A 12,318-nucleotide genomic window follows, 5' to 3' on the forward strand; every position below is an offset into this window, starting at 1 on the left:
GGGATGCTGGGCTTCATTAACAGGGGGATTGAGTTCAAGAGTAGAGAGGTCATGTTGCAACTCTACAAATCTCTGGTGAGACCGCACTTAGAGTATTGTGTTCAATTCTGGTCACCTCATTATAGGAAGGATGTGGAAGCTATGGAGAGGGTGCAGAGGAGATTTACCAGGATGTTGCCTGGTTTGGAGAACAAGTCATATGAAGCAAGGTTAGCAGAGCTGGGACATTTCTCTTTGGAGTGTAGAAGAATGAGAGGGGACTTGTTTGAAGTCTACAAGATTATGAGAGGCATGGATAGGGTGGATTGTCAGTACCTGTTTCCCAGGGCACCAATAGCAAACACCAGAGGGCATATGTACAAAATTAAGGAAGGGAAGTTTAGGGAAGACATCAGGGGTAAGTTTTTTACAGAGGGTTGTGAGTGCCTGGAATGACTTGCCAGGGATGGTGGTGGAGGATAAAACATTAGCGTATATTTAAGAGCCTCTTGGACAGGCACATGGATGAAAGAAAAATGGAGAGTTATGGGGTAGTGTGGGTTTAGTACTTTTTTTTAAGGATTATATGGGTTGGCACAATATGGCGGGCTGAAGTGCCTGTACTGTGCTGTAGTGTTCTATGGTTCTATGGTTAATCAAGAACCTATGAACCTCTGTTTTAAATGCACCCAATGACCTGGCCTCCAAGGCAATAAATTCCACCACCCTCTGGTTAAAGAAATTCCTCCCCCTCTCTATTCTAAAGAGACATCCTTGTATTCCAAGGCTGTGCCTCTGGTCCTAGACTTCCCCACTATTGGAACCATTCTCTCCATGTCCACTCTTGTGATCTTGGTACATGAGAAGTTTTCAGAATATCATCACCAATTTGGACACATAATCTTGAAATAGTTTCCCACCACAGAACTAGATTGCTAATGTTGGTACTTACCGTAGAAAAGGCTTGAAAAATTAACACTTAACACAGATACGTCCTTTAGCTTTGAAGGTTTGGCACACTTAACGAATTCACTGTCAACAATGATCATTCCATTTGCTTCTTCCTCATTCATCCAGCTCGGTAACCAAGAAAGGTTACAGTCACAAACAAACTCATTAAAGCTCAAGTTTCTGAAAATAAATCAAAAGGAAAAGAATCTATCATTGATTTTTCTTTTCACTTTATGAAATATACAAATTGTAGCAGTGGTTACAAAATTTTTTGTCTATGAAAAATGGAAGAAGAAGAATAAATAAATAAGCAATAACCTCCAAGAGAGCCACAACCTTGTTGTAGGGTCTGGAGGCTTGTGTGCCTCAATGACCCAGAGAGATATGTAGGCTGGAGACAGGGCTTTGTGCTTTGGCACATGGTTGAGTCACCCATGCCAAACAGGTCAAAGGGTAGAGACCAGACTAAGAGTGGTCCACTGGTCCTCTATGTTCAAGGGTTCAGCTCAGGGCAGCCTGACTGGTCAAGCAAAACTGTTACAGATCAGCAATGAAGAATCCTTCTACATCTGAGTGTGATGGTATTCCTGAGTCTCCACCTGGAACTTGTATGACAGACAGGAGTGAAAACGAAGAGATGGAGGTCCTTTGTTGCTGCCCCTAAACGCCACCAGTGTCATAGGCAGAATGATTTAAAAATGGTGGGTTCAGTTTTCAAAGGTTACTGCAGTGACAGCAAAGGTCAAACATCTGAAGAAGTGTTGGAGAAAGACCAAATTGATTTTGACAACATCTATGTCTAGGAAACACCTCCATCTCATTCTCCTGCAATTCGATACAAGCTAGAGGAGAAACAAGGAGCGTTATAAGGAGGAAATCATAAAGTTTTGATCCCATCCGCAAGATTGGTGGGAAGAAACAAATGGCTGTTCCTTCCAAAGTAGGGTCACAAATTAATGGGCAATCTAATTCCAGTTGAGTCTACTTTGACAATTAGAAAATTTAAATGTTGCAGAGCTTGATTGTGGTATATTATGTAATGTTGAGTCTGTAGCGTGGAAAACAAGCTAGTTCTGGTGTCTGCTCATAAAGCTGGTGCATTTTGGAACTGGAGTTATCAGACTTATACTCAACAGCCAACTTATTACATTCTTCTTGTACCTAATAAAATGCCACTGAGTGTTTGCTTGTGTCTTCTGCTGCTGTAGCTCATCCATGTCAAGGTTCAGTCTGTTGTGCACTCAGAGATGTTCCTCTGCACCCAACTGTTGTAATACATGGTTATTTGAGTTACTGTTGCCTTCCTGTCAGCTTGAACTAGTCTGGCTATGCTCCTCTGACCTCTTTCATTAACAAAGTGTTTTTGCCAATAGACTGCTGCTCGATGTTTTTTGTTGTTTTTCATACCATTCTCTACAAACTCTACAGACTATTGTGCTTGAAAATCTCATGAGACCAGCAGTTTCTGAGATACTCTAACCACCCTATCTGGCACCAACATTCATTCCAAGGTCAAAGTCATTTGATCACATTTCTTCCCCACTCTGATGTTTGGTCTGAACAACAACTGAACCTCTTGATTATGTCAGGTTGCTTTTATGTACTGAGTTGCTGCCATGTAGTTTGCAATAATGAGCAGGTGCACAGTTGTACCTAATAAAATGGCCACCGAGTGTATCTTGCTAAAGTGATCATAATAAATCAATTGCAAATTACCCCACACAAACACAGGGAGATAGTGCAAACTCTGTGCATAGGAGGTTGTGTATAAAACTGCTAAGTTCCACTTGCGACTGCTGCCTTTTATCTATGCACTTCGGTGGAAAGCTGAAGCCTTCACTTCCTGCTCAACCAATCACTGAACTACTGTACTCGGTGAATTTATCAAGTAACACACACAGAATGCTGGAGGTCAGATAGCATCTGAATGAACAGGTGGCCCTCCATCAGGACTGGAAAGGAAGAGGAACGAGGCCAGAGTACGAAGGTGGGGGAGGGGAAGGAGTACAAGCTGGAAGGTGATAGGTGAAACCAGGTGAGGGGGACGGTGGGTGGCTGAGGGAAGGGAGATGAAGTGAGGAGATGCGAGGCGGTAGGTGGAAACAGTAAAGAGCTACAGAAGTAGGAATCTGATAGGAGAGGAGGGTGGACCATGGGAGAAAGGAAAAGAGGTAATGGGCAGGCGAGAAGAGGTAAGAGGGGAGCCAAAGTGGGGAATGAAAGCAGGGGGAAGGGGAAGGGGGAGGCGGAAAAACTCAGGAAGAGAAATCTTCCCCTTCGTTTTCAATTAATGAAGGGTGTTGACCTGATACGTCAACTGCTTCTTCCTTCTCATAGGTGCTGTCTGATCTGCTGGGCTCCTCCAGCATTTTATACGTGTTACTCTGGATTTCCAGCAATTGCAGAATCCTTTGTGTTCGTGACACAGAAATTGGACAGAAATTCTTTGCAGATTTCCAGCAATCGAGCGAGGGGAACTTCATGCAGAATGGCTCCTGGTTAACTGCAGTGCATACCAGTACACCTTTGCAGATTGTGTACGTGAAGCTAAGGGGTGGCACAGTGGCACTGGGCACTGCTGGCGTGGAGTCTGCACTCCCACATCCCAAAGGTTCACTGGTCACAGTACGTTGTTCCTAGTGTGTAGTGGGGGTAGTTGATGGGGAAAATAAAAATGGAATTAATGTAGGAATAATGTAAGTATTTGGTTGATGGTCACAAAAGACCTTGTGGGCTGACGGGCCTGTTTCAAAGATTTAAATTAAGTTTATTATCAGAGTATGTATGCAGTGTAGAACCCTAAGATTTGTCTTCCCCACAGACAGCCATGAAACAAAGAAACACCATGGAAACCATTCAAAGAAAACATCAAACACCCACTGCACAAAAAAACAAATTACACAAATGGCAAAAAATGAGTGAATATCACACAGAATATGAAACATCAAACCACAGAGTTTTTGAAATGGTCTGGGAATGTTCAGCTCCATAGTGTATCTCTCAATGACTCCATACCTCTAATCAGTTAGAACACAGAACATAGACCAGGTCCTTTGTCCCACAGTACTGTGCCGACATTTTAACCTAGTCCAAGATCAACCCAACCCTTCCCTCTTACATAGGCCTCTGTTTTTCTTTCATCCGTACACATATCTTCAGCTCTTTACCTTTTCCACCTATCACCTCCCCGCTTCTCACTTCATCCCAACACCCTTATCCACCTACCTTCCCCCTCACCTGATCTCATCTATCAGCTTCCAAGAGTCTTTTAAACGTCCCTAATGTATCTGCCTCAGGGTGTTCCACGCACTCTGCACTTTCTCTGAAAAACTTACCTCTGATATCTCACCTACACTTTCCTCCAATCACCTTTAAATTATGTTCCCTCATATTAGCCATTTCCACCCTGGGGAAAAGATATTGGCTGTTCACTCTGTCTATGCCTCTTATCATCTTGTAAAACTCTATCAAGTCGCCTCTCATCCTTCATCGCTCCAAAGAGAAAAGCCCTAGCTTGCTCAACTTCTCCTCACAAAGCATGCTCTCTAATCCATGCCACATCCTGGCAAATCGTCTCTGCACTCTCTCTAAAGCTTCCACATCCTTTTTATTATGAGGTGACCAGAACTGAACACAGGTGAGGTGAAAGGATGAGGGCATGTCAACTTGAGTCCAAACGGCCTCTTTTAGCAGAGTATTGAACAACATCCAAATGCGCATGTGGCCAGTTGACTGAACAGTGAATTGAATGGGCCCTCTATGTGCGGAAGGCTCTCTGTTTTTGATGCTGTCTTTCAGTGCATACATTTTCATCACAGCTGGCCCAGGTCATGGCTCCCACACAGTAGGTTGCCCTGTATGTGCCATGGCTAACATAACCTTGTAAAAACTTTTAATCCTACTTCCTCATTGTCGTTCTTGCTCTGCATACGAAACAAGCATGTTTTCTCCCATTCGATGCAATGTCCAGAGATTTAGTGTACTGTATAAAGGAGTACTTGGGTTCAGTATGATTTGTTCCATGCCAGTGGAGTTGAATGTACTTGTAACCACATACAGTTATCATCACTCTCCCATGACAAGATCAAACACCAAGTTTCCTGAGTGAGCAGACCGCAAGCCTGTTTCTGTGGGGACTTCAATGCAGAGGTTGGCAAATAATTGCTATTATGAAGGTCCCAGCTAGAAATATATTTATTCTCTGTTTCGCTGCTCATCTGTTTACAGAATAATGATGTTTTGAGAAGTAACTCCTTCTACAACCTCGGGTCCACGAATCCCTTGCTTATGAGATTGGTCCATGGCATAAGAGAAGCTGGGAACCCCTGCTCTACAGTGAATGTAGGGTCTGGGGAACCCATAGACTGGTTGGTGAAGAAGGCATTTGGCATGACCTCCATCAATCAGGGCACCGAGAATAGGAATTGGGAAGTTACACTGCAGTTATATAAAACACTAGTATAGCCACAATTGGAGCAATGTGCACAGTTTTGGAAAGTTTTTTTTATTTATGGAGATACAGTGCAGAACAGGCCCTTCAACCTCTTTGAGCCACGCTGCCCAGCGAGCCCCGGTTTAACCCTAGCCTAGTCACAGTTCAATATAAAATGACCAATTAACCTACCTCTTTGGACTGTGGAAGGGAACTGGAGCACTCGGAGAAAACCCATGTGGTCACAGGGAGAACATACAAACTCCTTACAGACAGCGGTGGGAAATGAACCTGGATCGCTTGTGCTGTAAGGCGTTGTGCTAACCACTATGCTACCGTGCCACCCCAAGATGTTAGGTACAGAAACTATTTACTGGGCTGCTGCCTGTACTTGGGGGCCTAACTTACAGGGAGAGTTTGTGCAGACTAGGACATTATTCCCTGGAATGTGAGAGATTGAAGAGTGAACACCGTTATGTGCCGTGTCGTATGACACGGGCGATCATGCCTTTCCTCGACCATGATTGCTCTTGGCAATTTTTCTACAGAAGTGGTTTGCCATTGCCTTCTTCTGGACAGTCTCTTTACAAGACGGGTGACCCCAGCCATTGTCAACACTCTTCAGAGATTGTTTGCCTGGCATTAGTGGTCAGATAACTAGGACTTGTGATCTGCACTGGCTCTCACAGCTTCACATGACTCTGATTTGGGAGGGGTCTAAGCAGGTGCTACTCCTTGCCCAAGAGTGACCTGCAGGCTAACGGAGGGAAGGAGCACCTCACGCTCCTTTGGTATCGCCACCCAGTGACCTGATGCAAGTGTATCGCGTCCTGAGGGGCGTAGACAGCGGGAAAGCACATAGTTAAAGATCAGGAGTGACAAATTTAAAAGGGACATCAGGGTCGCACAAAGGGTGGTGCGTACTTGGAGTGAGCTGCCCCTAGTTATGGTTGAGGTGAGCACAGAAGCAACATTTAAAAGCCATCTAGATAAGTATCTGGAGAAGTTTAGTGGACTAAAGGCCAAGGATGGGCAGATGGAACTAGCTCACTAGTCAATATAGTCAGTGTGGAAGAGCTGGGCTGAAGGGATTGTTTCCATGTTGTTAGCAGCTCTTCCAATTAATAGCACTACCTAATGTGTATGACAGCTTCCTGGTAGTCAAAAAGCTAAGAAATCCAGCTAACAACATCACTAAAAGTACCTTTCCTGAGGTAAATTGAGTTAAATTATTGCCATGAGCAGTGAAGGCGCAAGCGATGATGAGGCAAGTTTGGGGAATGAATTGATGCAGATGGCGTTCTGACGTCCACACAGTTGGCTTGGAAGCGAGGTTGGATTCCTCTGGGCACTGTAAGGAGAAGTCGAGGCCTGGGCAGAGAAGATTCTATTTCGATGTTCGTACAATTGGCCTGGGTGCGAGGTTGGATTTCTCTGAGCACTGAGCTAATTTGAAGAGCTTGACTGGCCCAGAGGGAGTTGCTGGGCAGTGTGATCTAGGCCTGAGGCCTTTTGCAGCAGCCATTCCTGGGTCCTATTGCAACACACTGTTTAGGCAATTTAAACACCAGCCCAGATAGACTCACTCTCCACAATGTTTACAGGCATCCCACCTCTCCCAGAAGCTCTGGGAGTCTCCCGCATATTGACAGTGGCTCCCTGACACCTGCAAATTATACACAATATCCTGGAAATTGATTTTTTTTTAGAGCAAACGACGAGAGAGAGAGAGAGAGAGAGAGAGCACTCCATGGCAGTGTTCCAAAAAAGAGAAAATATAAAACGTACTTCAGCCCAGAATACACTAAACTGTACCCCTGCCAAATAGGGGTAAAAAATAATGACAGTGCTGCTCGCTGCACTGTTTGCAACAGTGACTTCTCATGCCCATGATGGGTTAAAATGTAAAAGACATGTTGAGGTGAGTTTAACAGATGTCATTCATTCATTAGCATAGCTAACATTATTTTAACTAGCTGACCAGCAGCTAAGGAGCTATTCTATTGCAGACATCCCACCTCTCCCGGAAGTTCCGAGAGTCTTCCGCAAATTGATGATGCTACCTCATCGAAATGATTGTTGGCAGGGTGCGATGTCTGTGTTCACTTCTCTTGCCAGGGTGCGGAGCCTTTCTCTGTCCCATTGTGGATCAATTTAAACACCAGCTCAGATAGACTGAAAAGACAGGTGTCAGTCAAGACAAGAGCTGATTTTGCTTGATCTCTGCGATGGTCATCTCCATGGCGATGAGGCTATGAAGGTTATTGTGCTCCATGCCCTCTATATATGATGACCTGATAAGTGAGGCTTGGGGCCTACTCCAGGGTTTGGATCTGAGGACTCAGTTTTGGTTTGGAATGCTGTTGTTCGCTTCACTTGTTTGTTTGACTTGTATTTTTTTCCTTCTATTGCTCATTGAGTCTTTTCTATTTCTTATTATTTTTTTTCCCCTTAAATTGATAAAACATCTAGTGACTAACAATTCTGTGGGTGAAAATGCCTTGTTAATGTGAGCAGTCAGTGGAGAATGGCTGGGCTGGTTCAAGCTGACAGTAACTCAAATAACCCTGGTGTGCAGAAGAGCATCTCTGAATGCACAATATGTTGAACCTTAAAGTGGATGGGCAACCACAGCACAAATATTCACTCAGTGGCCACTTTATTAGGTACAGGAGGTATCTAATAAGGTGGCCTCTGAGTGTAAGTCTGATAATTCCAGTTTTTTTTCGAGAGAGATACAGCACAGTAACAGGACCTTTTGGCCCAACAAGCCTGAGCTACCCAAGTGCACCCCCGTGTCCATCTAACCTACTAACCTGTACGTCTTTGGAATGCGGGAGGAAACCAGAGCACCCAGAGGAAACCTATGTGGTCACGGGGAGAACGTACAAACTCCTACAGACAGCAGAGAGAATCAAACTCTGGTCCCTGCCACAGCAACACGTTGCGCTAAACCACTACGTGCCACGGTCTGAGCATTCCTCAGAACTAGGCTGTCCTCTGAGTAGTAATCAGAACTAGCTTGTTTTCCACGCTACAGAGCCATCATTACATAACATACCGCATTCAAGCTCTGCAATATTTAAACTTTCTAATTGTCAAAGCAGGCTCAACTGGAATTAGATTGCCCATAAATTTGTGACCCTACTTTGGAAGGAACGCTCATTTGTTTCTTCCCACCAGTCCTCCAGATGGGATCAAAACTTTATGATTTCCTCTCTATAATGCTCCTTGTTTCCCTTCACGTTATTTTCCTTCTCCTTCTCTCATGGGGTGAACAAAAGTTGCTTTGTTTATTCGTGTTTGAAGGGTTTCCATGGCTAAGATCAGTTAAGGCTGCTGGCACGCACAGGGGTGGCTGGAGCCACGGAATCAAAACCTGGTGGTGTTTAGCTGCTGTACGAGGACACCTCATCCCAGAGGATGGCTGGATCCTCCCCATAAACACTGGTGTCCCGCATCTCACTAGCCAACCATAGCCGCCGAAAGCACTCCAAAATTTTGATTAACAATCAACCTCTTGTCCAACTAGTTTAAGGGCAAACTGACTGATAAGGAAAAGTTGAATAGGTTAGGGCTTTATTCCCTAAAATGTAGGAGAATGAGGGGAGGTTTGATAGAGGCATACCAGATTATGAGGGGTATAGTTAGGGTGAATGCAGGCAGGCTTTTTCCACTGAGATATGGTGAGAGTACAACTAGAAGTTACGGGTTAAGGGTGAAAGGTGAAAAGTTTAAGTGGCACATGAGAGTAAACTTCTTCACTGAGATGGTGGTGAGCATTTGAAATGAGCTGCCAGTGGGAGTGGTGGGTAAGGACTCGATTTCAACACTTCAGGTATGTGGATGGGAGGGTCATGGAGGGCCATGGTCCAGGTGCAGGGGGATGAGAATAGGCAGATTAATAGCTTGGCACAGCCCAGATGGACCAAAGGGCCTGTTTCTGTGCTGTAGTGTTGTATGACTCTATGACTGTAATTGCTTTTACTTCACAGCCAATTCAGCACGTTTTCTGTGATTTCAAAGAGCACTGGTTAGAGCCAAGATCCAATTTAAATATATTGATTGCACTGTTTCATTGGAGGTCGCAAACACAAGTAGATTCCTGAAAACTTACATTTTACTTAAATTAAATAAATCTGCAAATATTCCATCTTCTAAAGTAGATATCTGATTGTTGCTTATGTCTCTGTAAGGAAAGATGTAGAAAGAATTAGTTTCATCTGATATAATTCCATGTTTTGCAAGTCTTTAAGTGTATACCATACAGAATTAATTTTTTTGCAGTACAGTAATAACCCAACATCATCTCAAATAACCTAATCACCACCCCGGTTTGATATTTTCTGCAATAACCTGGTTTATTCACTTTAATTTAGAGATACAGTACAGAACAAGCCCTTCTGGCCCAATGAGCCACACCACCCAGAAACCCACCAATTTAACCCTAGCCTAATCACAGGACAATTTACAAAGTCCGATTAACCTCATAATAGAGGGATATCCATTTAGAATGGAGAAGAGGAGGAATTTCTTTGGCCAGAGATTGGTGAATCTGTGGAATTCATTACCACAGGTGGCTGTGGAGGCCAGGTCATTGGGTATATTTAAGGCAGAGGCTGATAGGTTCTTGATTAATCAGAGCATGAAGGGATATGGGGAGAAGGCAGGAGATTGAAGCCAAGAAGGAAAATGGATCAGCCACGATGAAATGGCGGAGTGGATGTGGTGGTCCAAATGGCCTAATTCTGCTCCTATATCTATACTTACTAACCAGTACGTCTTTGACAGTGGCGAACGTATAAACCCCTTACAGACAGCGCTGAAATTGAACGCAGATCTCCAGCTGTAATAGCTATAATAATATCACACTATGTTGCCGTGGTGCCCACCCCCCAAATCATCGGTTAATGTCAGCATTGTTCATACCCCCTAACTGCCAAGGTGAAATTCAGTCTCCTGTCTCTGGATCCAGCTCTCTGCCTGCTATCCCAGTGACCTAACTATGGCAATATCCCACCATGTTCCCATGGTGTTCTTAGAATCTGAGTTCATCTCATGATCTGTTGATGGGTGGGTGCGGAGGCACAGCGGGTAGTGTAGCTGCTTCCCAGCTCCTGCAATCCTGGATCAGTCCCAGCCTCTGGTGTGGAGATTGTGTGTGTCTGCCTTGGATACTCTGCTCTCCTCCCACGTTCCAAAAGACGCACTGATTTCCAGATTAATTGGCCGGTATAAATTGTCCTTCGTGTTAGTGGCTCGTGGGGAAATTGGGTACGACAATTGGTTGAACTCCGACTTGAGAACAAAACTACTGCTGACACACTATAAGACATCATAGCAGAATGAGACCATTTGGCCCATCGAGTCTGCTCTGTCATTCCATCATGGCTGATTTATTATCCCTCTCAAACACATTCTCCTGCCTTCTCCCAGTAACCCTTGATGCCCTGTCTAATCAAGAACCTACCATCATCTGCTTTAAATTTACCCAATGACTACTGCTGAGGTGGTAGTCTATTTCATATTGTGTAGGCGTGTAGGCCTCCGTTAGTCTTGATAGACCATGGATTTGCACCTTGGAAAGTTTCCAGGGCACAAGCCTGGGCAGGGTTTTTTTGATGGAAGACCGGCAGTTGCCCAAGTTGCAAGTCTCTCCATGCCACCAATGTTGTCCAAGGGAAGGGCATTAGGACCCATACAGCTTGACACCGGTGTCATTTAACCATAATGGAGAACAGGTGCAACAAAGTAAATGGGGAATGGGATTGCTCTTGGAGATGGCAAATAATCAATGGGCTGAATAGCTTCTTTCTCTGATGTTAGGAGACAAGAACATAGAATTGGACATCTCTGTAATTAGGAACTGATGACCTTCCAAAAAGGATTTCTACTGCTCTTACCTAGTCTGGCCTATATGTAACTAAAGGAACTAGGTTGACTTAAATCCTGTCTAGTATGCGAAGCCATCTTCTCAAGGTCAACTAAGGGATGGTAATAATTGCTAGCCTTTCCAAAGACCCTGTTGGATCCTGATGATTTTGCGATCCAAAAGTTCTTCAGAGATCAGAAAGGGGCATAAATCTTGATGCTCAGGGCAGTTTTAAGTGTTACAGGAGCAAAGAAAAAGAAGAAAGAGCAGTGTCAAGAGAAGAAAGGGGAGACCGAAAAGTAGTTGTGGTCTTCTCATACTGGACTAGAGGTAACAGGTAACCAACAGCATTGGCAGATTCAAGGAACATGACACCTGCCAATGAAACCAATAAATTTATGGAAAAATACAAAGGCAACTCTAACACAATTACTGTACTGAAAAATTCACTGAATAATCACATGTATGTAGGGGATTATATAAAAATACAAGCAAGCATAGGAAAGTTAAACGGCAAGAAAAATAACAATTCTACAGCCCAATCCAACAATACCCATGTTTCATAACAGAATACGAGGCCCTGCAAGGTTTGTTTGACACATGGATGGCTGGAGGTAGAGGTCCGGTGATGGAATATCTGCAGGGAGTTAGTCACACTGGACACTGGGAAGGGGTTAGGGCTTGGAAAGACATTTGCCACAGGGTAAACTGAATGGTTATAATTAAGCACAAAACACGTTAAGGACGCTGGAAACTACCTGAAAGTCCTGCCATTGTCACCATGGGTAGCACAACTCCAGAAGAACAATACAATCATGCAATCATTATTGCCGCAATCTTGCCCATGAGAAAAAATTACATTTTCTGGTCTCCGCCAACACAAACACAGGTGCCTGTATTCTGCATGGACAGTCACATGCAAATGAGATATTTCAGATATTCTTAACAATATTTGGTAACCGCCCCAATTCCCTTGCTTCACCATCGCCCTAAAACAGGTTGGGAAATTTCCCTGTTTATTAAAATCTTCCAGATCAGAAATGACTAGTCCCAGGTACCCTGGTCTGAAACTTCAGCCATCTTT

At 44.1% G+C, this 12,318-nt stretch overlaps 1 protein-coding gene across 2 annotated transcripts in view; it reads right to left on the reverse strand.

Annotated features, from left to right (window-relative positions):
- The window catches only part of pkd1a (polycystic kidney disease 1a), a 272,402-nt gene that overhangs the window by 177,337 nt on the left and 82,747 nt on the right, over nt 1-12,318 (reverse strand). For both annotated transcript variants that reach the window (XM_059979055.1, XM_059979056.1), the window contains exons 4-5: nt 9,480-9,551; nt 932-1,110 (exon numbers count right to left, since the gene is read on the reverse strand). In XM_059979055.1, coding sequence (XP_059835038.1) covers nt 932-1,110; nt 9,480-9,551 — 251 coding nt within the window. The remainder of the gene's footprint in view (nt 1-931; nt 1,111-9,479; nt 9,552-12,318) is intronic.

This window comes from Hypanus sabinus, chromosome 9 (genome assembly GCF_030144855.1).
Source record: "Hypanus sabinus isolate sHypSab1 chromosome 9, sHypSab1.hap1, whole genome shotgun sequence".
NCBI lineage: Eukaryota > Metazoa > Chordata > Chondrichthyes > Myliobatiformes > Dasyatidae > Hypanus > Hypanus sabinus.